The sequence below is a fragment of the Halichondria panicea genome, chromosome 11, assembly GCF_963675165.1.
Source record: "Halichondria panicea chromosome 11, odHalPani1.1, whole genome shotgun sequence".
Classification (NCBI taxonomy): Eukaryota; Metazoa; Porifera; class Demospongiae; order Suberitida; family Halichondriidae; genus Halichondria; species Halichondria panicea.
The window spans coordinates 4,387,545-4,411,478 of NC_087387.1; the positions used below are offsets into that span (position 1 = coordinate 4,387,545).

Sequence of the window (23,934 nt, forward strand, 5' to 3'; positions counted from 1 at the left end):
CATTCATTACATAAGAATGCAGCCCACAGGATGCAGCCAAATAAGGCTAAATTAAAATTACTTAATTTGTGCTGAATGAAGAGACTAGATCTACATGTGAAGGATTGAGCTCTCATCATTGAATCTGCAGATTATGAAGGTAGTTATTGTAACAGTACTGTAAGACATTGATTGACAATTTTGTTTATTCTCTCTGCAGGATATCTTACTAGTTATCTTATGTCTGCTGCATGCAGTTCATTCATCATACACTCTTGAAGACTGTAGTAACACTTCAGCAGCTATTTCAGTTAACTATGACAATTACCAAATAACTGTTTTCGACTCATTTCAAGAAGCATTGGATTTTGTGAAATCTAACAACAATTCTCAGCCTACAATCTGCTTACCGCCTGGCACCCATATTGTGTCAAATCAAATACAGTTTGGACAAAAAAGCCTGAGACTTATTGGAAGTGAAAACACTACTGTTAGGTGTGACTATGATCCCCTTCCATCGAATGAGGGAATTGATTACACATGGCACTTAAATCGATCAGAATTTTTCTGTCTAAGTGGAATTCATTTCTCGAGTTGCCCATATCCTTACAGAGTGATTGCCGTGAAAGAAGTAACTGTGAGGAACTGTACTTTCATGTAAGTTCATTTTTAATTTTTAACCTTTTTAATGGATGCTTTCAAAATAGGAATTTCACTGAGGCAGTTTTTGACCTCTTCAATTGTGAGACAGTGCAACTCGAGCACTCCTCTTTTACCAACAATTCGGGAACTGGAATTTTATTTGAGACTTTCCGAGGTAACACAGGAGCTGTTGCATTAGGATATACCAATTACCCCACATGTTTGAAGCAGCCTCGTGTTTCCATACTCACTGTGATTTTATCGGTAATAGCGCTCATGGTACAACCGAGCTTCAGACATCGGAGCGAGCAGTTGCATCAAGCATATTTATTGGCAGAGGTGGTGCACTGGGTATATTCATTGGTTCAGCAAGCAGCAGTCCAATTTTAAACATGACTGACTGTTTAATTTTGGGAAACTATGCTCGTCTATTTGGAGGAGGAATATACACAAACATTAACAGCATTGGGACAAATGTATCCTTCACATTCAGCAAAGTTAATATCATTAGCAATACGATTAGCAAAAGGGTACAAACTGGTGGTGGCGGAGTGCAAGTAGCGTTTTTGTCAGCATCGGACTCTCCTGTTCCCCCTCACTCTGTGGTGTTTCGTGACTGCAACTTCGAGAACAATGTTGGTGAATCAGGCGGGGGAATCTATGTATTTACGCCATTTGTAGGTGAGTAGTTCATATATAGTGTATGGAGCACAAGCATGCTGCATGCAGTGGGTGAAGTTATAGTTGAACTGTCTGTCTTTCAGAGGCTTTATAATTATTGTTCATGACTTGTGTTATTTTTGCAGGAACGCATGGATTCTACTCACGATTGGAGGGTTGCAATTTCACTAATAACAGAGGTTATGGAACAGTGAATGAATTTGGAGCAGCAGTGGCAATATCACTAGCTACAATTTTTGTGCAGCGTGTAACAGCAGAAAGGCATGACATTGTGAACTGGTAAGTGTCCATTTCCTTGGTATTCACTGACTAGCTGATTAATACTATACGTGCAGTTCTTTCTTCGGGAATTCTGGTCGTAATGGAATTGTGAGTATCGGCTACTCTCCTATCAGATTTTCTGGCACCAATGAGTTTGTGAATAATTCAGGAGCATCAGTCAGGGTAAGGAATTTGTAGCCAGCTAGATCACAAGATTCATGCACTGAGGTCGTGATTCTAAATTTATATTGTTCTTCACAATAGTGTTTTTACTTGACCACTATTTAGATTGTCGGAACTTTAGTTGACTTCTATGACGACATAACTTTCATGGAGAACCACAACCCTGCTGAGGGTGCTCTAAGCCTTTTGTCGTTTGGACAAATGAGGATACACAGAGGATTGCGTATCGACTTTATTGGAAACATTGGAAGGTGCATGTATATACAATGTACACTATTTGGTTAGTTGCTTATAGTGATAAGATTTAAACTCCATCCAAGAGTTTAAAACTAGTTACAGTTTCATTGCTTTCAAGTCCCTATTTTGCATAGCTGCTCGACACTGTATATAGGCCTTGACTAAATTTGTTTTTTAAATAACTGTGCAGGCTCGGAGCAAGTATTACAGTAAGTACTCCAAACACATTCTCTGCCTTCTCTAATCTCCTTGGAAACCCGGCTTGCTTTGCCATATATGAAGAAACTGGATTGCCTCCCACAGATTGGAAGGATGTAAGCTACACATTGAAAGTTGTTCTCCGTACCACTGCGTAAATTGTTTTGATTATCTAATAAACAGATAGCATAAAATGGTTTATCTAGCTTGTTGTTTTAATTTGGCTTTCATAACAACATGCACGTTTCTAGCTTGTTGTTTTAATTTGGCTTTCATAACAACATGCAGGTTTCTGTAAACTTTGACAATAACACTGCTGTATTAAGTTCAGCACTCTACATTTCAAGATTGAGTCATTGCTCATGGTTCAGTTACAGCCCTCCATATTTTAGAGATACCTCCATACCGGACTGGCCTATCTGGAAATTCGGGTAACTCTTGTATACATGCATGCACGATAATTATTCAGTACTACAAATGTTTTGAGTGGAAATAGAGCAATCTATAGCAATCAGGCAAGGATTATTGTCATACAAGTACAATTCGGTCTTTGCAATCGTATTTTTGCTATCAGTAATAATAGCGCGACATTTTTGTGGTTGCAAATTTTCACTATTAATTCGAGAGCCCTCAGAAGAAGTTTTCATGGTTGTAATATTCGCGCTTCAATACCAGGAAACCACACCTACCAAGAACTTTGCATGTGAAATACTGGTGCGTGGAAGTTTCTCCCAGGTTTAATTTTTGCGTTAACTGCTCTGCCATCGAAAAACGCAAAATTTTTCACCTCACGAAAATGTTTCGCTATTATACGTTATTGAATCCATTTAATTGTGATTATAACCGCACGCTCTTCTGTGTGCAGGGATAATACAAACAATGGCTACATGGACCCACAAAATTCAAAATATTACGTGGGAAGTCTCCCTATAGATATTTCTGTCAATGTGGATGATGTACGTAAGAGAGTTATGGACAATGAGTATAAATAAATGTACGTACACCTTTTAGATATCCTTGTGGCCAGGAAAGAACTTTGAAATGTCTGTGCACGGTGTTGACCAATTCGGACATGTCACTTCAATAAACACACGATTATACCAAGCTACCAGTGTAAGTTATTGCTTCCTAATTCTTGATGTGGCTATCACATTATAATCATCCAGCAAAATATGTCGACAATAAAATTCAGCCCAGAAATAGTTGTAAACGCTGGATCCTCTGGAAGACATCTCACTGACAAATTCCCAATTACGTACTCTGTAGCAAGTGTAGAAGCTTTCTCTGAGATCATCAATAGATCAGCTGCTGTTGGTATAGAGGAACCATTTGATACATCTTTGGTAAGAATATAATTTTCATTGTATAGTTTGACATTCTTTTTGTAGAGGTCTGATGCTAATTTTTCTATAAGAGCAAGTAGCTGTCCTGGTGGATACAAGCTCATGGAATCAATGTCCCAGAGTGGACCTGAGGATGTATACACTTGTCAGTGTTTGGACAATCCTCAAGTCATCAAATGTGAAGACAATCAAGACAGTGTCATAATCAAGGTTTATGAGTTTGTGATATTCAGTATATACACGTTTTAAAAAGTAGAAGCAGTGCATGGCTGTAGACTTTTGGAGCTTTATTTTATGTTGCTGCATATATATATAGGATAGCTACTGGGCTGGCTATGTTGAGGCGGGCACTCCCAACCTGTTCTTCCACCCCTGTCCTCCTGGTTACTGTCAGTGCTCACTCAACAGCAGTCTGGGCCCACAGAAATGTGTCTACACTTACACTCACAGTAACCAGGACCTGCAGTGCACACCTGAGAGAGAGGGTGAGCTATAGCAAGTGAAGCTCATTGAAAATCCAAACTACATGCAATGTATTAATTAATGTATACCATTGGACTGATTGTGTGATACCTTTCAGGTATTTTGTGTGGCTCATGCAAGGCGGAGTACGGAGTGAGTGCTCTCCTCAATAAATGTGCCACCTGCTCGAATGGATACATCAGTTTGCTCGTTGTTCTTGGTGAGTCAAAAGCAATTGGCACAGTTGTTGATATAACTCACATTATTTTGTACACTTGTAGTATTTTTGGAGGTTTGTGTCCTGGTGCTAATTGTTGTGATCGACAGACCAATATCAAGTTGGTTGTATTCGTTTATCTTCTATGTACAGGTGAGTTTAAGTTTATACAATGTGCATGCTTGGTGGCTATAGCATACTCTCTCTGTAAACCAGATTGCTCCATACATGATGGGATATTTTTCGGAGAGTTTTCAAACTGTTGGCATCTACGTAAGTAAATCAAAATTGAAAGTCTATTATTTTATAATCCTTATTATAATAGGTTACATACCTTCAAAGTGCACTAGGGATGTACTTTATATACGATTTCTGTCTCTTCAATAACCTGCACCCACTTCTCTCGTACCTGCTTCGCTACATTCCTACCATAAGTGCAACTATCGTGTTCACAAGCATTTGGATAACAAGGTAAGGACCAATTGTATGCAAATCTCTCCAATGAATAATGTTATTTAGGAAGAGTCGTTGTCTCAAGATGAAGTCTCTCAATCACCATGGTTATTGGCTGATAGTGATTCTCCTCTACCCTCAGCTGGTCCACACCTCTATCTCATTACTCAACTGTCCTCAGCTGCCAGACTCTACTGGGAGAACTTCAGCCGTGAGTTCTAATATTCGCGGTTCAATGCCAGGAAACCACACCCACCAATAGCTTTGCATGTGAAATTACCAGTACGTGGGAGTTTATCCCGATTTTTAATTTTCGTGTTACTTCTCTGCCTCGAAAAATGCGAAAAATTTGCATCACACGAAAATTTCCCTCTATACGTATATCATGACGTACATTTTGATGGCCTAACTTGTATTTTGAATCTTTTAGCGATGGCTTGCAAATGGAAGTGTGAAATGTTTCAGGGGATGGCACCTACCACTTACTGTTCTGGCAATCTCTGTTCTACTCATTTGTTTCTCCAGCGTGATTTTAACACTGGTCATTACAGTGAAGGTACTCAATTCCATGTACAGTAGTTTGAACCCCACAATCAGCTCAATTGCTTTACAGAGACCTCTACGCTTCAAGAAATTGTTATCCCCGTTGACTGTTGCTTATCAAGAGAAGAGCCAATGGCTCTTTGCTGGAATGGAACTGGGAAGAAGATTGTTACTTCTCATTCTCATAATCACATTCCCTCTTAATAGAGTAAGCTAGTTACTGCTATTGATTTAGCTGTATCAAATGTTAGCTAATGCAGACTATAATTATACTGTGGATCCAACCACCAGAGTACATGCATCTGAGACTAATTATGTATACCCATTTGCAGGTGTACGCAATCTTGATCCTTGTTCTAATATTGTCAGCTTATGCGTATTTCATGCCGTATAAATCATGGTTTGCAAATGCCACTGAAGTGGTGGTGCTACTGAACTTGATTATCCTCTTACTACTAAGCACTACACCACTGGTGAGAGAATCATTTGGTGCTTTGATAGAAATCAATCCGGGAAATTGGCTATTATACTTATACATCCTCTACTATCTTCCGATTGTACTCCTTGTTGCTCTCGGCATCAGTCTGACAGTACATAGACTTTTAAGGTGACTGTAATTGTACATGTTTCAACCTATATATATGTATTTGGTTTTCTGTGTTTGATAGCCTTTGCACATACTTCACTTTAATTCAGGGTTATCCAGAAGAAGGCGAGAGAAAACCATGGCAATGTGGATACCACAGGCATGGACAATCTAACATCTGCGAGGGAGGACACATTTTGCAAGAGCACTTCCTATACACTTCACATAACGAGGGGCAAAGGAGAGGAGTCTCTTGTGATGGAAGTTGAACAAAGTACTGATGAACTTTAACATTATCGTAACATTATAGCGTATGCATGCATGTAGCTACATTGTGTAGGTATGAATGTGCGTTATGGACTATAGATCTATGCACAACTCTCAGATTCAATTTACAATTTAGGACCATGCATAAGTTGATTATAACAATAAAAGTCGTTTATTACTATAAGTTGTCCTATAAGGAAATCAAGCCATATATACACGTATCCGTCACCGTATAAATTGAAGCATGTTAACTCTACATCTGTGGTAATCTGGAGAATTGTAGGAGTAGCTGTAATCTCATCAGCTGACAAAAGCTTTTTGTGTAACTCACATTACAATCTCGAGTGTGAATTGTGGTGACAGTGTAGTGGCTGTGTTGTGCAAAGGTGGTACCACAAACATTCCAGGTTGCAGGACTGACTCAAAGCACACTAAATGCTCAGCCGATTCCTTTACGTAGAACAGTGCATCAGGTCCAAATACTCCCTACATTAAAAAATAGGTCTGTATTAATTGCTGTACTCTGAGTGTATAAAATGATTAAAAAGCTTGATATAATTATAATACCTTCATCACCAGAAGTTGACCGTCAAGAACTCGTAACCAGTACGCCGAGTGCTTGTAGCTTCGTAATGAGACAATTCCCATGCCACGGTCAAATAACAAGAACCAACCTGATACGAGAATTATGGAATCAATATACTACTACCAAGCGGTGGTATCAAACTTACAGTCTGGATTTTCTGAATTGTGATTCTGCATAACCCTTCCCTTCTTGTCGACACCCAGATACCTTCGATGAGAGTAGAGGCGAATCACATTTTTATCTTGAACATGGTTCTGCGTGTAAGATTGTGATTATTAATAACAATTCAAAAAGTTGGCCCCAAGTTTACCATTAGTGAGTCTTCACCAAATGCTGTGAGCTTTGAAGAAGGAATGGAATTTAAAAATGTCTGTATGTATGCATGTGTGTGTGAGTGGGTCATGGGTTAGAATGCTTTAATTGTTGTACAACAGTCGCCCTGACGAATTTAGTTATCTGCATGTTTATAATTATGAGGTGATTACAGACGTTAGTACACGTACATCTGCTATTATTGTGAAATGGGCTTCCATGGAGTCGGATGTGATATTACTCGCATCGGAGACTGTGTTTTTGGCTTTGATACCCAAGTAGAATCCATCAGTTCGAGCTGACTCAAAGCAGACAAACGAAGAAGAAACCTCGTTTACAAAGAAATCGCAACTGTCTTTGTATCCCTGTAACAAATGTACTATAAAGTAAACTTATAACTAATTGTTATTGTATTTTTACTTACATCGTGTAGCTTAATCTTTGCTTTACTGTTGATGCACAGGTATCTCTCAGAGTACTTCACACTCCTCAGGGCTACAACACACTCAGTTGAGTGCCTACGTGGAATTGTTACCTCAAATTTACCTGGTGGATTGAAGGGGTGATGTGTATTTATAGGTTTATACACACGGTAAAAATAGTTACAACTCATTATAGAGATTTCTATATAGGACGAAGCACCTACTGTCATCATTGAATGTTCCACCACCGCGAATTGTTTTGCCATTGGTAGTTAAAGGAAGACGTTTTTCACTGCCTCTAGGCAGTATAAAGATTATGTTTCCATTGGAGAATACGTCCTAACAAAGAAGAGCTGCAGGTATTTTCAGATGTACAATGCTTAGTACGTTACCATGAGGTTGTATCCAGTAGGAGTTGCCACATTAAGCTTGTTCACTGCCTGGGGATCTATTTACATGTATACAATAAAACTCAAAGTGGTGATAGTAAAGTAAAAATTAACATCACTAGAAGTATACCTTTGGCTTCAGAGTCCAAAGATTGGGACTTATGAATGGAAGAGAGCGATTTCTCTACTTCAGCTATAACACCTGCATGCAAGAGAATTATCATGCATGCAATGTATTGTCTAAGCAGGTTGAATGAGTAACACACAAAACCTATTTTTACGTGTGATATACCTTCTCGTGAGCCAGATAGAGACGGCACACTTTTGATGCTTGAATCAACAGAATCTTTCAAAGGGTTAGGTGAAACCTGCTTTTTCTGCCATAAGGAAGTGAGTGATTTACTGTTGCATTAATTTGTATAAGTAATAACTATAATTATTAGAAGGCATACCACTGTCTTGAATTTGTGATTGGATGGTAGAAAATCGTATGATGGGGTTGGTGACAGAGATGGATACAACTGTCATGGAGCAAGCAATAAAAATAAAAGTCAACTTAGCATGGCTACCACATGCACCTGATTTGTTAGTGACATCTCTTCTTGTGTCTTCACTTGATACGAAGGGTTACCACGTACAGAATAGCTAACCATTCCTTTTTCTCTGGCAGGCTGCAGAAGCGGAAACTAAGAACCGTTCTTTATCAACATCTATAAGTTATATAGACATGCAAAGAGTACAGAACATACTCTGATTACAGAACATACATTCGTGAGTGCATGCATGCTTATGCTAACCAGTGGTGGAAGTATGGTCTCGTAGTAGGCGCTGGATCTCTCCTGTCCACTCACTACTTCATATCCGTCTACATCCTATAACAAACTTAATGATATATATACCAGTATATAGATCTGTACTGTTCTACTGAACTATTGTGATACACAGGACTGGTTGACAATAATAATTGCCGAATTATATAGAGTCTATATACCTCATAGTCCCATCCAGAAACATTAGCCATCACAGCTATTATAATTATTATGTCTTGAATTGTTTTATAGCTAACTTGAAACTTGGTCCTACCTCACACTATTAATGAACAATACTCGTTACACTGGATACGTTTTAAAAATGAGAACAACACCAGTACAAACAGTGTCGCAGCACATGCAATCGAATATCCCCTGATGCTTGGTTCCTACTTGAATCTTTGATAAGTGATTCCACAATTTGTTTCGGGAAAACACACTGATAAAGATTCTTCCACATGCATTTTAACATGTTTCAGTACAGACATGCACTTCTTTAAGTTGTTATGGGCAAACAGAATGTGGGTGGTGTTATAATTATTCATCGGACTAACTATAATTATATCATGCACAATACACAACACTATACACAAGCTATATACAGTAACATCTCATCCAGTCTCATGAAAAAGCAATTCTGAATCAGCTGTCTTCACTTTGTTTCCTGCAGAGAATATAATAACAACCATTACATGCATTGTAAGTTTTTTGTCAGATCTGAAGGGTTTAATTTGGTTCTATACCCCCTTAATATTGATAGTTTTGAGTTGATCGTGCTATAATGCATATAATTATATGTTCTAGACCTTTGTTTTGGAATCTGGAATAGCTCGATCACTAATAAAATTCTTAGCTTACTTTTTGTCATTAATTTTGTGTGTGTGGAGTGTTCATGCGCGTAATAATTATAACGAGAGTTTTGAATGCGAGTCCCTGATCCCACATGTAAAAGGCTGAACCCTGTTACATTGGTATACACATGTATAGTCATGCATAAGTATAGAGTTAATTTGAATAACTTACTCTGAAATGATTTCCAGAGTAAACTCAGGTGTCATGGAAGGTGACGTACCAGTGGGGCTCATGGACAATGTGTTGCGTGAAGTTGGGAAAATATATGTACCCGGCTGGGCAATGGATTCTAGAATTATTTGGTGCTCCACCGACTCTCTCAATTTGAAGAACGTGTCAAGACCTGGCTTTCCCTGCATGATGAAGCAAGAGGCACATGCACAGAATTTACTGATAACTCAAATGCATGGGCATGCATGCATGCATGGTTTAAAGTTATATATAGTACACCTCTATAGCTCATATTTGTTTGGACGATTATTGCATCTCTGAAGAGAAATTTCATAAATTAAAGCTATATAATTATACTATAGGCAGAGTGTTGAGACTGTTTTGGTCTACCTATACACAGCAAATTAAAGCAAATGGATATAGTATATATACCTTTCTTTGGGGTTGCCCATCTTGAATTTTCAACCAATATTCCGTATGTGCATAGCTTCGCAGTGAAAGAATACCCATCCCGCGATCGTGAACAACGAACCAGCCTATAAAGATTGTTAAGCTATAATTATATACTGCTGCTGCATGGATAGCAATTTTGACAAGGTTTAGCTAAACGCTTGGTAGTACATGATTGTGTATAATTATGCAGCCTGATGTGTCCCAGGTTTAAAGATAGCCACAAATCTGTATACAAACTTACTACACATGTTTTATTGTGATTAACTTACTATCTGTATTCTTGTCATTATGTGTTTGAACTACTCTCCCTTTCCTATCAATTCCAAGGTATCTTCGCTGTGAGAAAAGACGAATGACGCTTTTGTCTCGCACTTGTTCCTATAATTTTGGTTCAAGAACTTATATCAGACCTCTGAGATACGTACAGTAGTGGTGCATTCATTCTGGCTAATAAGTATGCTGTGATTGTTATTGTATATAATTATGCATGCATAATAAGATCTCACCATAATTGAGTTAGTCCCAAACACCGTCAACTTCGGAGCACAAAAGGATTCCGATATGTTCTACACAAAGTGTGCATGAGAAGACAAACACTATATAGATAACGTAATACTTACATCTGTTAGTATTCCAAAGTGTGCTTCTTCAGAATCGGCTGTGATACTGGCTGCATCAGAGGGACTATTGTCTGATCTCATCCCAAAGTAGAAACCGTCACTTCTAGCAGACTCAAAATAGACCAGGTGAGGACTCCCACTCACCCCATACACAAAAAAGTCACAGCTATCCTTATAACCCTATAAGAACATAACACGACATTGCATCCATGCATACAGCCTTTCTAGGTCTTGTCAGACAAGTAGGTTTTGTATGGTGAACTGTCAGTATAGCGAACTTATTTATGTAGTATTTCGCTATTATAGAAGTATAGTCAACCTACATTGCGTGCTTTAATCCTTCCCCTCCTGTCAATACACAAGTATCTTCCTTTGTACTTAAGGCTCTCCAATGTTATCATAAGCTCTGATTTGTGTGCTCGAGGTATGGAGACCATGAACTTACCTGCATCGATCGAGATAAGAAGTACCGATATAGCTAACATGCATGCATATATATATATGATTGACGATTACACTTAAAATAGCTGATCTCCACAAGACACATTGCACCCAGGTTCTAATCTGGTGGCCAGTTTCAGTACGGATGGTAATAATTCAACCATTTTGTGTATAGCTCTATAGTACGTATACATCTGCCATCATTATAGGGGAGGTTTTTGTCTGCTTCCAGGCATACTTAAAAAGATTGTACCTACGTATCACTCACTCTCATCTGTAAATGTACCTCCTCCTTGAACAATTCTCTCACTGTATCCACCCAAAGTGTGGTTGATGTAGAGTGGTTGTCTCTTCACACTCGTCTTGGGCATTATGAAGATCACATTTCCTTGAGACAGCAAGCTCTGTGCATGCAGCAGTCAAACAAAAACAAGATGAAATGCATGTACCGTATATAGCGGGTAATTTTCGGGGGACAAAATATTCGTGGTTCAGTAATATTGAGACATTTCGTGGGTAATATTTTCGTGGTTGCTGCTTGCACTGCAGGTAAAGGTAGACAAGGTCGCTTCATTCGTGGGTAAAATATTCGTGGTCAGACCTCCAACCACGAAAACCACGAATATTTTGCCCCACGAAAATTACCTGCTATACGGTACATGCATCGTTACCATTATGTCATAGCCAATTGGACATTTGAAATTGGTGTCCAATTTTGGTCGATCTATATGAATGATATGAGGGTATAGTTATAATAGAATCTTTAATGATTCGATTGCATACCATCATATACAGAAGGTAAGATGGGCAATGTTCTCATAGAAAGCTGTAGCTCAGAGGCTCGATCAGCCTGCAAGGAAAAGCAACAGGCATGATTAAAGAGTATGTTTGTTGCATGCATGTGCATATAGATTACCTCAGATTCAGGAAGATACTCATATAACGGAGGTGGTGTTTCAGTCTGTACAATTACAATAATTATAATGAAGTCAATGTCAGCCTTGAAAATTGGTTTGAGGCCTGAGGTTATAGCATGCAAAATACACTAAATATCTTCTTAATATTTCACGGGGCCTGCTCCTAGACGGTCCCTCCATTTTTACACAACTCTTAACCTATATTATTATACATCTCTGACTATAGCTTACACTAGCAATTTATCAGCACCTAAATATAAGCATGCATAAGTGCACATCTTCTTAGTGCATGTCCTTTACAACTGTATATACCACCAGTATAGCCTTACCTGTTTGGGCTGATTAGCAATCTTGAAGTGTGGAGGAGGATCCAGCACTAGAATACCACCTTCAGTAACATCATGAGTTCTTGGTGGCTGTATATAGGCAAAGAGGTTTAAGAAGGTAAAAGCTATATAGCAATAAATATTAGCACAGCATGCAGATAATGTAACTATTATGTATGTCATAATTATAGTTACATGCCGTTATCACTGCTAATGCCTTTCATGCAGTGTTTATTGTTACATTATATGATTGTGTATTATTATTATGGCTTACAAGTGGTGGTGCACCCAAAGAGTCTTGCTTTTTAATACTGGATGAAACTTGTCGCCGCGGAGTTGTTTTCACAACTTCACAGTATGCACCTTGATACTGCCTCACAGGCGATTGCATATCTTCGTACTGTTCTTCCTATAATTATATATGAATCAGATGCATTATTGATAGAGTGACTTTATATTTTTTATAGAATGATGCACAAATGCTTTACTGCCTCACAGATGATTGCATATCTTCGTACTGTTCTTCCTATATAAAATGAATCAGTAATATTAATTGCAATGACTGTCATAGTGAGATATCCATGCATGAATGCAACAGTTCTCATTGCTAATACTATAGAAGAGGCACGCTATATATAATACCTACCTCAAGTTCCATTGAAGGTACTCTTTTTCTGACAGTTATATCTATTATGCTATGTATAAATTACTCTGACACATGCAGCAGTTCTGCCAAACTGAAACAAACAGGACGTCAGTTACTGTAGTACCAGAGAAACACGTATACCGATCATGATGATTGAACTAAGAACTCCATGTTTAATGTTCTGGAAAAGGTTTTACGCATGATTAAGGATTGTCACTTAAGTTAATGGATGCAACAGAATGTGTTTGCGTCAATAACAATGTTCACTAGCTAATGTACTATCAGCTATAAACAAGTTACATCTCTGCCAGAGCGCTTCCTAACTTGTAGGTTTCCTGCAGAAAATAATTAAGTATGTGAAATTGTTATGTATTCACTCTACTAATTTAAAACTGAGCTATAGGAAACCAATCACTGTGACAGTCTCGATTCATTAAGCATGCTACTCACTACTCAAATGTACTGTACAAATCTATGCAGTCCTCAACAAAGTGATGGGCAATAATGCGTTTATAGAACAACCATGCAGTTACATATTAGTGAGTGACTCACTCAAGTATGACTTCCACAGTAAACTCGGGCACCACAGAAGGGGACGCCTGGCTTGGATAAACAAATGTGCCCGGCTGTGCAATGGATTCTAGAATAATTTGGTGCTCCACTGACTCTCTCACTTGAAAGAAAGTATCAAGGCCTGGCTTTCCCTATAAAGAAAAAGTAGTACGCAGTCTATTACGGTCTTTTCGTAACTCTAATGTACCCTTGCAATTACTGTAACATAATTTTATTGGCAGATATAATTTGGGTCGCTATGTTAATTAGAATTGGTGGCATGACATAGATGTAAAAAAAATATCAAAGCTGTTATAGTAGATAGCAGTGTATTTACAAAAGAGAACTGTCAGATAAACACAATTATGATTATTCATATCTGGAAATCTTATTATGATTTTGCTATTTACTGCAATGACTGTATAATTATCGGATACTAGTATTATACCTTTCCTGTAAGCTGACCATCTTGCATTTTCAACCAATAACTCTGGTGTACATAGCTTCGCAGTGAAAGAATACCCATCCCACGATCGTGAACCATGAACCAGCCTAAAGATTGTCAATAATTACAATGTATATGTGCCTTGCAACAATAAAAGCATATCTCTCTCTATATAAATATATATATGGTAAGCAATACAATCTTAATTGGGTCTTATAAAGAGAGTAATAAATTATAGCTACAAACTACGTACAATGTGTTTTCGTGATTAACGTACTATCTGTATTCTTGTCATTATGTGTTTGAAGTACTCTTCCTTTCCTATCAATTCCAAGGTATCTTCGCTGTGAGAAAAGACGAATGACACTTTTGTCCCGCACTTGGTCCTGTGAAAAAGTCATGGAGTTCAAACAATTTAGTATTTTCCACTAACGACAATGTTCTATCCTAGAAACTACGTAACTGGAAGATTCAAAGAATCTGACGTCCCAATATATATGCTAGCTAGATCACTACACAAAACTCATCCTCGCTATTCAGTTATAGATACTGTGTACTGATTGCGACCCTATTCCAAATCAGACGTATAATATAGCCAGATGACATTTTGGGCGTGGTTTGGCAAATGAAAACTGGATTACATACACACTCGAATAGAGAGCATAATGTATAATTCATTATCCATGCAGTAATTAATTGGATTGAGGTAGGACAACGAATTAGCCGCTATACCACTTTCTGAAATTCAGCCACTTCGCTATTGCGGCCAAGCTGCACTATAGCTGTCTCAAGGGTGACCGGATTAACAAAAGTTTACTGTAATAGACCACAAATGTACGCTAGATCAGTTCTTCTTCTCACCATAATTGAGTTTGTCCCAAACACCTCCAACTTCAGCAGAGGAGACGATTCTGATACATTCTACATAAAATAACATAGTATAATTATTATCAGAGCACACGTTTGTAATATATTTACATCTGTTAGTATTCCAAAGTGTGCTTCCTCAGAATCGGCTGTGATACTGGCTGCATCAGAGGGACTATTGTCTGATCTCATCCCAAAGTAGAAACCGTCACTTCTAGCAGACTCAAAATAGACCAGGTGAGGACTCCCATTCACCCCATACACGAAAAAGTCACAGCTGTCCTTATAACCCTACAGTATATTATAGATACCTATAATGTGCATGGCATTGCATGAACTGATACATGCAAGCTAGCCTTCTTAGGTCTTGCAACCTAGCAACCTCTTGGAACGCTACATATACATCCACATGAAGTTTAAGGGTGATTAACCAGTATTATATAACCAGTATTTCGCTACATACGCTACATAATTATAATATTATAGTCAGCGTACATCGCGAGCTTTAATCCTTCCTCTCCGGTCAACACACAAGTATCTTCCTTTGTACTTGAAGCTCTCCAATGCTATCACATGCTCTGTGGTGTGCTCTCGAGGAATCGTGACCACAAACCTACCTGTGTGCATGGATAAAGAGTTTGCTATGAAGGATTGCATGTTACAGTATGGACGGAACAACACATGCAATCTGAAACTGAAAATTTATGGGCCTAACATGGCAACTTTACTAGTTCATGTGGTACTGAAAACAGAGTGCATGCATGTGTGTACTAAATAAGTATTAACTATTATTGGTGAATAATCAGTAGTAACTGCAAATCATTGCTCACTCTCATCCGTAAATGAACCTCCTCCGTGAACTACTCTCTCGCCAAATCCACGGTTGAGGTAAAGCGGCTTTCTCTCGATACTCGTCTTGGGAAGAATGAAAATCACATTTCCTTGAGACATCAAATTCTGTTTAGTAATAATCGGTGTGTGCATGAATATAAATTATACACTATCTCATGGAAATCCCTCTAATGCATGGATGCCTGCATGGTCACCTCAAAAGGCAGCAGTATACAAACTATGTAAATTAATTGTTGTTAGTGTGAACCGCACCATAATGTTGTAGCCAACTGGAGATTTGAAACTGGTATCAAACTTCGGTCGATCATCTATGGGTAAATATCAATAAGATTTGCGCAAATAATATGCGCATTACATACCATCTACATGTATAGAAGAAGGTGATATGGACAGCGCTTTCATATGAGGCAGCTCAGCAGTTTGTGTAGCAGCAAGTTGTGTGGCTCGATCCCTCTCTGGCCAGGCCTGGAAGGAAAAGCAACAGATGATTTTAGGTACGTTTGTCGCATATAGAGATTACCTCTGATTCAGGAAGATACTCGTATAACGGAGGTGGTGTATGAGATGTTGTAGCCTGTATTATTATAAAATAATAGCACAAGTTACTATACATGCACTGTGGGTCACTATAGGATTCATGTTATTGCTACACAAGGGAAAACAATCTCGATCCATCGTCATGAACACCCAAAAATTGTACTTGTTTTTAACAGGGGAGTTGCCTGAACCATATACAGCAACACTTAAGCATGTGTATAACACAGAAACCTTCAATATTTAAGAATGGAATGTAAACAAAGGGCTCGTGTCAATAATATCCCCAGTTGCATGTCTCAGCAAACTCTTGACCTATAGATAACTATAAGCCTATATATTACTCATTATATGCAAGCATGTATGTATGCAGTGGCTTAATAATGACAGCGAATAAATACATGCATAATTATTGCCATGCATAATTATAGTCTTGCCAGGTTGGATGACTGATGAGTGAGGTATGAGGGATTCGGCACAACATCACCGCCAGCATTACGAGTTCTTGGTTGCTGTGTATCAAAGAGCTAGGCTAAATAAATAACCTTAAACTTGCATGGAGTCTACATAATCATGCTTTTTGTAGCAGTACTACACTTGTCAATCATAAGCGTTTCATACAATGCTAAGACTCACGACATTTTTATCGTCCTATAATGATGTACCTGTGTTGATGGAACTGAGTCTTGCCTTTCAGTTTTTCGTTGCGGTAGAAGTTCCACATATTCATAGTACTGCTCACCGGCTTCCATTTGATGCTGTCCCACAGACGATTGCATATCTTCGTACTCTTCTTCAGTGTTCTATATGTAATAGTTAGGCACTTTTGTAGGTATATATCTATACTATACTGTTTTATCTATGTACTATAAACCTTGGTACATGTAAACTCTGTAACAAAATATAAATCTTGGTACTGACCAATCAGATTGCTGGATTCTATGCTGCCACTGTAGCGTATACCAGATAACCAGATAACTATGCATAAAACGTAGATCTACATGATACACGTGCATGGAGTAATTGTCACAGTGACAACCACACAGGCAAATCATTTTAACACTATTGACAATATCTGTATAATTATGCATGCATGCATAAAGGGGCTGTGCCTATATATATATGGATGTACAATACGTACCTCAAATTCCATACGAAGTTTACTTTGTTGCAGTTCAATAGCTTGAGATGGGTCTCAATAATAATAGCTAGACTGTTTATAAATTTACTTGTACAAACAGCAGCTACACAGGATGTACTTTAGCAGCAACATGTGAAGTCTACTAGACACATGCATGCATAATTGGTATGAAGATTGAGCAAAAAATTCCCCTGTAGATCTATACATATACATCTAGACTAGCTTGAGAAAGATCCATTTTCGAGTAAGACGTATGCATAGTAAGAAGTATGCATATACATTTACAACAATTTATTTCGATGTTACCGAGTGTTATAACTTTGTTGTGATATCCCATTCCCGAAAATTCCTTTCATGGATTATAGAACTGTATGTATTTTGATGACAGAGCGCTGACATTCACTTATGATTTATAGACTATAGAATTGACTCTATAATTATCTAAATCTCTATTTTGCGCACCGTCCAAGTCTACATCTGAAAAACGACATTCAATGCATGGGTTCATGATAGTTAGTGGTCAATCTGGCATGTGGCTTCTGGCTATCAATCTTATTTGTGGGCTGTTCAGCCAGACCCTCTAGACTAACCCATTGTGTGCATTGTGCCAAATGAATGTGAGTGGGGTGGTTAAAACAGAAAAATGGCCTTTAGATCTAGAAGATCTAGTAGCTTTGCTAGCTGTATACTGGTAGAGCACAATTTCAATCTACTGTGTACACTTGTAACTGGAGGAAATCTATCTCCAGTTAAAAAGCTAATACAGAAAGTGTGCCAGGAGCAAGAAGCTATCGTCACTCTCGAAACATTCTCACGATGCTCTCATATGTACAACCAGAGGACGCCATTAGTGCTAGCTGCTCAGTTTGACCACATCGAAATTGTCGAGTACCTCACCGATGTGATACCACAGGAGGAATTTGTGAACATTGTTGGTTCTGTTTACAACATTACAAATACTGGCGATGAACTACATCACGTTACAGCTCTAAACGCAGCTTGCATTAAAGGATATTTATCTATCGCTAAGTTGTTGGTTGAAAGGAAGGCTTCTTTCTCTATTCCCGATTGTACTGGCTCCGTCCCATTGTGCGAAGCTGTTTTTCATGGTCAATACGACATTGTGAAGTACCTGTGCGAGCAAGGTAATGATGTACACGTTTCTAACGACTTTGGGTGGGAGCCACTTCACATTGCGGCTCTTCGCAATCACCCAAAAGTGTTCAAATGTCTTATCGAGCAAAATGCTAGTGTAGATCGTTGTACTCCCGAAGGATTTACCGCTCTACATATTGCTGCACAAAAAGGGCACACACAAATCATTGATCAACTCATATTGGCGTCAAATGTGAAACCAGCCCTAAGCAGCTGGTTTCATGGCAAAGTGCTTGTTCCTAGTCCTCTGAATTTAGCTTCTGCTTACAGCTGTGGTAGTTCTCGGAAAATAATCGAAACATTTCTAGATTTGCCTCAGTGTTCTCCAACACATAGGTGTGATGCGTACCTGCTGATTGGGGTTAGCTGTATAATTAAATCCAATCAACGAAAAGCCTTCTTTCACTTTCAAGAAGCTATTAAAATCATCGAAGAACACTCGCTATATCTCCCTAACACACAAAATGTTGATGTTGGCAGAAGAGAAATTCGCGATTCAAATGAGTTAGTAGAAATGTGCGGCCAACAAAATCCTCGATCGGACATAGAGATGTGGTATCAGGCTTTATTGATATGGGAGAGATGCATTGGTTTGGGTGACATGACATACTTGGAGATTTTGAGTGAGATAGCAGAGCTTAGTATGAGGCACGAACGAGAAGTTTTGTTGCTTACAGGAATAAGAACAATTAATCAGACCCTGCTACCAAAACTATCGAATGGATACATACTACCAGAATTTTTTGAAGAACTTTATGACACATGGGTAATCAATAATTTCTTCTTCAAGAGTACGAGATCTGTCCACGAATCAACGCTAACCTTTTCAAAGTTTTTACCCTACATGTTGAAAAGTGCGAAAACTATTTCTTCTCAATTTACTGCTCTTTCATCGAAGTATGGATGCAAAAGACGAAGCCCACTCAAACTGCTGACAACCATCATTAAAGTGTTTGATTTGTGGCTGAAATCAAGCCCTTCTACTGGAGTCGAGAGTGCTTGCTTTGAAATGGGAGTTCAGTTTGTTGAAGAGTTTCTACTGCTCAATGACGAAAACACAATACTGCATTACATTCTCGAAGAAAATTTGGTTAGGGATTTGGCAACGATGGAGTTTCTGCTTCAATGTGGTTGTAGCCGCGCACTGAACATGCGCTGTAAAGGATTGATGTGTCTACACGTTGCTTGTGTTTCATATAACATGGACGCAATAGGTTTGTTGTTGAATAATGGAGCTCATATCGATGCAGCTGATGAACAAGGACGGACGCCATTGTATATTGTTCAAGAACAACATTCAGAAAAAGTTAGTGAGTTTATATCAAGATTCTGCTCATCCCCACTGCCTCTTGAGTGTCTGTCAGCCACAGCTGTCCTTAATTATGATCTGTTTTACGATTTTCTACCCCTATCTGTTTGTCAATTTGTTGCTCTTCATAGTGCTGTGTAAATAATACATTTCCCCTTTCAATTTTGTGCAGCATTCAACGTGCTCGGTTTCAATAATAATGCATACTTATACAAATGCAAATTATTATTATTATGCCAATGTTTGTCTACAAATTAATCGTGTGGACAAAAAACAAAATTAATAATAATCATAATTAACGCATATAAAACTATGATATTACTAGTTCTGCAATATACGCAGATTGATTGCCAAATCCTCCCAAAACAAACAATTCACTAGCCACGGCTGTACAATAGCAATAGTACATTGGCTCAGGCAGATCTCCTACTTTAATCCATTGGTTTCCAGCAGCGTCATAGCGATGGATTTTAGTTGTGGCATTACCACCCCAATCGTTGCTGTCCCTACCCCCCACCGTCAGAAGGGTGTTGCCATGGACGATAGGAGACGAGTAGTAGAAAGGGACATTTGACAGTGTCTCCCACACACCTGATGTGACTCCTGATGTCACATTGGATAATTGAGCTCGCAATACTGTTCTTGTCTCTTGCCCTATTAAATACACACTGTCATCAATTATAACCATATTGCAGCAGTCGGTACTTGGAAGGGGTTCAGTTGAACTCCATTTGTAGCTGTTCATGTTCAAAGTATGTACATTTAGTACTCTAGAGTTTGTTGAATTATATCCACCGGCAACAATCAGATGAGAATCATACCCTACAGCAGATGGGAGGTATAGCGGTACTGGTAATGCAGGATTTATGGGTATCCACTTTCGAGCCTTTTCATCGAATTCTAGAATGGAATCTGTTGTCTTGCCAGTTAATATTTCTTCACCCCCCACCACTAACAATTGGCCCTTTAATATTGCCATAGTGAATTCCTGTACCGAAGGGGGTGCTAGCTCCTTCCACATGCTTGTATCCAGCAAATACTCTAGTACGGTCAGAGGTGATGTGTGAGTCGAGTAGGCACAGATGTAGAGCTTTCCATTGTGAGCTACAGGTTGACTTGTTACGCTAATTCCTGGTGGCTTGTTGCTAAACCTTCTCCAGTTGAAAGTAATGACAGATGAAATCATCGAGTTGAGTGGGACCTAAGTATATGGAAATGACAGTAAGTTGTGCGGAAGAGAATGTAATTAAATCGTGTTGTGAAATGTTATGGCAATCAATGAAACACTATGCACCTATAAAGAAGCCAGCAATCGTTGCAATATGATACATGTGGAACCATGCACAATGCATGCCTGACTTCAGCTACAATAAATTTAATGGCTTATAATTATAAGAGCATATTAGAAGACACCACTAAGGTTTGCGTATTAACTAAAAAGGCACCCATTCAAGCTGAAGATGTGATATCGATACTGTTGTCATAGTTCCACTATCACACACTTATGCAATGCTTCACAGTTTGCATAGTGCATGGCCGGGTGAATAAATATTGACACTGTCAACACTATATATAGCAGGACAACACATTCGCTGTTTACGGTAGCTAAAACTTGCTTCAGTATCTAACACTCGAGTATGCATGGAAAACAAAAAAGCTTGATTTTCATATATAGACGTCAACAGCTATAATAATTATGTTTGCTGTTTAGCGTAGCTAAAGTATACCACGTTATTGTTTAAAATTACCAGCCGTCTCACCTTATCTTCTTTTCTCAATACTTCGAGAGATTGGATTTGCTTGGAGAGTCGGATAATATCCTCACGTTGAACGTCTATCTGCTTCTGCTGCACACAGGTACGCTCCTCGAAGCTTCGAACTAGATTTTGTTTTTCAGCTTGGAGACGTTCGACAGATGCTTGCAATTGGTTGGCATGAACATCATTCCTACTTAGCATTTTGTGCATGTCAGTAACTTCTCGCTGAAGATGATCAATTTCATGTTCGCTGTTTGTCAACTGTTTAATTAGCTCGAGCTTGGTCTTTGTGCAATTTTGTTTGGTCATGGCCAGTTCAAATTCTTCGAGTCGTCTTAAAACCTCTAGAGCTGAGGGTCGACTGCTTGGGAGGTATTCTAGGCACCCAAGGGTCAATTGAACCAGGGGGTGGGTGTCACCTAGAGCTGATTTCAATGGTTCGATGTATAATTCACGGCGTTCAATTTCAGTTCGTCCAGAAACCCTTTGAGTTTCAGGGTCAAAGTAAGAAGCAGGTTTGATATTCTTGGGGAAAATTTGTGTCAGTGTAAACAGAGCAACTACTCCAAAGGAAAAGACGTCAATTGTAGTATTATACCGTGCTGCTCCATCCTCTTGGATTGCTTCGGGTGGCATGTAAAGATTATTACCAGGCGCATTTGTCATTGTAGCAAGTAACTGGCCAGGTTGAATGCTCACCATCCTAGCCACACCAAGGTCTGCTATCTTAGCATTGAGAGCATTGTCGATAAGAATGTTTCTTGCTGTAATGTCCCGATGAGCAATGGGTGGATTGCGACTGTGCAAATATACCACCCCTTGACATGTCCCTGTCAGAAGGTGAACTTTGAGGTCAATAGGGATGTTGGGACTGGTTTCCAGAAGGCTGTCAAGGCTGGTTTGTAACTTTTCCATCAGTAGGACAGGGAGTTGAGATCCAGGGAGATAGCACACCCCCAGAAACTGTACTATGTTAGGGTGACGGAGTTGGCTCATCAGTTTACACTCTCCAATGAAATCAGTCACCCATTTGTCAACCTGAAACAAACATGCACTGAAACTTATAAGCCCTATATATATAGGAGCTAATTTACCTGTTCAAAAGATCCTAGGTTGACAAGCTGAGGATGCAATTTCTTGGCAGCTACCCTTGCTCCAGGTATCCCCACTTCTTCCACACTGCCGTAAGCACCTGCTCCTAAGAATTCTCCAGTCAATTGCACTGTTGCAACTATAAACTGCTCTAATTCTGGATCAGTTAATCTGTTCTCTAATATACTTTCTTCCATATTATCAGTTCCAGCTTTTAAACTATGAACTAGCAAAACACACATGCAGGAGATGTTATTGCTATACAGAGTCGCCTACCACTTATCATTCCTACCATACATGGACAGTAACCGACTGTAAACAGTAGCTAGATCAGGTTTCAAAACAGCATACCGTGGTCATACTTGCCACACGTACACTAAGAACAGGAAATTGGGACAGATCAACCATAATTGTGCATGTGATGACCTAGTTTTATATACTCTGTACGTACTCACGTACTCACTGTAAGTTTTAGATGGAGCATGTGGAGTCAGTCCTTGTTCCCCACTGCCGTACTGACATGTGATTTAGCGAGCTCATTGCCAATTTGGAGCCTTCTTAATTACTCTCATCTTAAGACAGAGTTCACCCATGAAGAAAGGCAGCAGTGTGTAAGTACTGTCAAGAGTATATGATATTTCATATACTCTCGGTACTGTTGAGCCTACTGAGTGCGTAATACCATAGATAATACCTATACCATGTACCAGGAGCAACAGCCTATGGCGGTACAACAGTGTCAAAATTATGAGGGGGTATCTTTTCAGCAAGACGGTTATTCTACAGACAGTGTCAAAATTATATGGGATGTCTTTTCAGCAAGAGGGTTATTCTACAGACAGTGTCAAAATTATATGGGTGTCTTTTCAGCAAGAGAGTTATTCTACAGACAGTGTCAAAATTATATGGGTGTCTTTTCAGCAAGGGGGTTATTCTACAGACAGTGTCAAAATTATATGGGGTGTCTTTTCAGCAAGGGGGTTATTCTACAGACAGTGTCAAAATTATATGGTTGTCTTTTCAACAAGGGGGGTTATTCTACACACAGGGTATAGTGTTAAAAAATTGTATGAGGTGTCTTTTCAGCAAGGGATTATTCTACAGACAGTGTCAAAACTATATGGGGTGTCTTAATTTTTCAGCAAGGGGTATATTCTACAGTATTAAAATTATGAGGGGTGTCTTTTTCCAGGACAGGGTGCTACTTAGAAACTACTGCAAGGATTTTCTGCAA

General features: G+C 38.9%; 7 protein-coding genes across 9 annotated transcripts; 3 read left to right on the top strand and 4 right to left on the bottom strand.

Annotated features, from left to right (window-relative positions):
* The first annotated feature begins 25 nt into the window (after nt 1–25).
* Nucleotides 26–1,025, top strand: LOC135344383 (uncharacterized). Its single transcript, XM_064541588.1, has 3 exons — nt 26–139; nt 200–636; nt 687–1,025. Exons 1-3 carry the CDS (start codon nt 134–136, stop codon nt 1,009–1,011), a joined length of 768 nt encoding a protein of 255 aa, XP_064397658.1. The 5' UTR covers nt 26–133; the 3' UTR covers nt 1,012–1,025.
* Nucleotides 1,008–6,308, top strand: LOC135344372 (uncharacterized). Its single transcript, XM_064541573.1, has 20 exons — nt 1,008–1,302; nt 1,428–1,581; nt 1,638–1,746; nt 1,852–1,997; nt 2,174–2,297; nt 2,470–2,612; nt 3,047–3,137; nt 3,193–3,294; nt 3,348–3,524; nt 3,570–3,734; nt 3,841–4,009; nt 4,105–4,206; nt 4,268–4,356; nt 4,420–4,476; nt 4,529–4,674; nt 4,723–4,867; nt 5,087–5,212; nt 5,270–5,407; nt 5,532–5,806; nt 5,896–6,308. Exons 1-20 carry the CDS (start codon nt 1,014–1,016, stop codon nt 6,074–6,076), a joined length of 2,928 nt encoding a protein of 975 aa, XP_064397643.1. The 5' UTR covers nt 1,008–1,013; the 3' UTR covers nt 6,077–6,308.
* LOC135344379 (uncharacterized) lies at nt 6,184–8,957 on the bottom strand. Its single transcript, XM_064541582.1, has 15 exons — nt 8,753–8,957; nt 8,559–8,633; nt 8,340–8,432; nt 8,214–8,282; nt 8,054–8,138; nt 7,892–7,963; nt 7,765–7,820; nt 7,597–7,711; nt 7,375–7,496; nt 7,142–7,315; nt 6,949–7,008; nt 6,784–6,892; nt 6,620–6,726; nt 6,384–6,538; nt 6,184–6,321 (listed from the first exon to the last, which is right to left on the bottom strand). The coding sequence occupies exons 1-15, from the start codon at nt 8,780–8,782 to the stop codon at nt 6,306–6,308; spliced, it is 1,338 nt and encodes a 445-aa protein (XP_064397652.1). The 5' UTR covers nt 8,783–8,957; the 3' UTR covers nt 6,184–6,305.
* Nucleotides 8,958–9,090: 133 nt separating this feature from the next.
* On the bottom strand, nt 9,091–13,146 carry LOC135344378 (uncharacterized). Its single transcript, XM_064541581.1, has 15 exons — nt 12,997–13,146; nt 12,847–12,876; nt 12,625–12,759; nt 12,354–12,440; nt 12,024–12,068; nt 11,891–11,957; nt 11,779–11,831; nt 11,376–11,511; nt 10,990–11,111; nt 10,667–10,846; nt 10,553–10,612; nt 10,316–10,424; nt 10,026–10,129; nt 9,594–9,775; nt 9,091–9,234 (listed from the first exon to the last, which is right to left on the bottom strand). Exons 1-15 carry the CDS (start codon nt 13,006–13,008, stop codon nt 9,213–9,215), a joined length of 1,344 nt encoding a protein of 447 aa, XP_064397651.1. The 5' UTR covers nt 13,009–13,146; the 3' UTR covers nt 9,091–9,212.
* Nucleotides 13,147–13,149: 3 nt separating this feature from the next.
* On the bottom strand, nt 13,150–17,539 carry LOC135344380 (uncharacterized). Of its 3 annotated transcripts, none has more exons than XM_064541584.1 (14): nt 17,388–17,539; nt 16,912–17,049; nt 16,684–16,758; nt 16,233–16,286; nt 16,072–16,177; nt 15,965–16,020; nt 15,691–15,817; nt 15,356–15,477; nt 14,972–15,151; nt 14,855–14,914; nt 14,271–14,379; nt 13,997–14,100; nt 13,549–13,700; nt 13,150–13,331 (listed from the first exon to the last, which is right to left on the bottom strand). In XM_064541584.1, exons 1-14 carry the CDS (start codon nt 17,397–17,399, stop codon nt 13,316–13,318), a joined length of 1,311 nt encoding a protein of 436 aa, XP_064397654.1. In that variant the 5' UTR covers nt 17,400–17,539; the 3' UTR covers nt 13,150–13,315. The 3 variants fall into 3 exon arrangements, with proteins under 3 accessions (XP_064397654.1, XP_064397653.1, XP_064397655.1); XM_064541583.1 differs by having other exon boundaries at nt 16,684–16,773; XM_064541585.1 differs by lacking the exon at nt 17,388–17,539 and adding an exon at nt 17,168–17,304 and having other exon boundaries at nt 16,684–16,773.
* Nucleotides 17,540–17,965: 426 nt separating this feature from the next.
* On the top strand, nt 17,966–20,052 carry LOC135344375 (protein fem-1 homolog C-like). Its single transcript, XM_064541578.1, has one exon. It carries the CDS (start codon nt 18,031–18,033, stop codon nt 19,990–19,992), a length of 1,962 nt encoding a protein of 653 aa, XP_064397648.1. The 5' UTR covers nt 17,966–18,030; the 3' UTR covers nt 19,993–20,052.
* A 3-nt stretch (nt 20,053–20,055) lies between these two features.
* Nucleotides 20,056–23,933, bottom strand: LOC135344374 (uncharacterized). Its single transcript, XM_064541577.1, has 3 exons — nt 22,703–23,933; nt 21,612–22,646; nt 20,056–21,052 (listed from the first exon to the last, which is right to left on the bottom strand). The coding sequence occupies exons 1-3, from the start codon at nt 22,940–22,942 to the stop codon at nt 20,162–20,164; spliced, it is 2,166 nt and encodes a 721-aa protein (XP_064397647.1). The 5' UTR covers nt 22,943–23,933; the 3' UTR covers nt 20,056–20,161.
* Between the last annotated feature and the right edge of the window lies 1 nt (nt 23,934).

What these genes read in the sequence shown, in the direction of transcription:
- LOC135344383 (XM_064541588.1), top strand. An exon ending in GTGAGGAACTGTACTTTCAT is followed by an intron (nt 637 to 686) that starts GTAAGTTCATTT and finishes CTTTCAAAATAG; the next exon opens with GAATTTCACTGAGGCAGTTT.
- LOC135344372 (XM_064541573.1), top strand. Translation starts at nt 1,014, where the DNA reads ATGACTGACTGTTTAATTTTGGGAAACTATGCTCGTCTATTTGGAGGA. An exon ending in TGTATTTACGCCATTTGTAG is followed by an intron (nt 1,303 to 1,427) that starts GTGAGTAGTTCA and finishes TTATTTTTGCAG; the next exon opens with GAACGCATGGATTCTACTCA. An exon ending in CTACTGGGAGAACTTCAGCC is followed by an intron (nt 4,868 to 5,086) that starts GTGAGTTCTAAT and finishes TGAATCTTTTAG; the next exon opens with CGATGGCTTGCAAATGGAAG.
- LOC135344379 (XM_064541582.1), bottom strand. Translation starts at nt 8,782, where the DNA reads ATGGCTAATGTTTCTGGATGGGACTATGAG. An exon ending in TTTCTGGATGGGACTATGAG is followed by an intron (nt 8,634 to 8,752) that starts GTATATAGACTC and finishes AGTTTGTTATAG; the next exon opens with GATGTAGACGGATATGAAGT. An exon ending in CAAAGATTAAGCTACACGAT is followed by an intron (nt 7,316 to 7,374) that starts GTAAGTAAAAAT and finishes CATTTGTTACAG; the next exon opens with GGATACAAAGACAGTTGCGA.
- LOC135344378 (XM_064541581.1), bottom strand. An exon ending in ACTTTGGAATACTAACAGAT is followed by an intron (nt 10,613 to 10,666) that starts GTAAGTATTACG and finishes CACTTTGTGTAG; the next exon opens with AACATATCGGAATCCTTTTG. An exon ending in ATGGGCAACCCCAAAGAAAG is followed by an intron (nt 9,776 to 10,025) that starts GTATATATACTA and finishes TTCATCATGCAG; the next exon opens with GGAAAGCCAGGTCTTGACAC.
- LOC135344380 (XM_064541583.1), bottom strand. An exon ending in CAGTTGGCTACAACATTATG is followed by an intron (nt 15,818 to 15,964) that starts GTGCGGTTCACA and finishes ATTACTAAACAG; the next exon opens with AATTTGATGTCTCAAGGAAA. An exon ending in GAAGGATTAAAGCTCGCGAT is followed by an intron (nt 15,152 to 15,355) that starts GTACGCTGACTA and finishes AATATACTGTAG; the next exon opens with GGTTATAAGGACAGCTGTGA.
- LOC135344375 (XM_064541578.1), top strand. Translation starts at nt 18,031, where the DNA reads ATGGCCTTTAGATCTAGAAGATCTAGTAGCTTTGCTAGCTGTATACTG.
- LOC135344374 (XM_064541577.1), bottom strand. Translation starts at nt 22,942, where the DNA reads ATGTGTGTTTTGCTAGTTCATAGTTTAAAAGCTGGAACTGATAATATG. An exon ending in ACCTAGGATCTTTTGAACAG is followed by an intron (nt 22,647 to 22,702) that starts GTAAATTAGCTC and finishes TGTTTGTTTCAG; the next exon opens with GTTGACAAATGGGTGACTGA. An exon ending in TATTGAGAAAAGAAGATAAG is followed by an intron (nt 21,053 to 21,611) that starts GTGAGACGGCTG and finishes CCATATACTTAG; the next exon opens with GTCCCACTCAACTCGATGAT.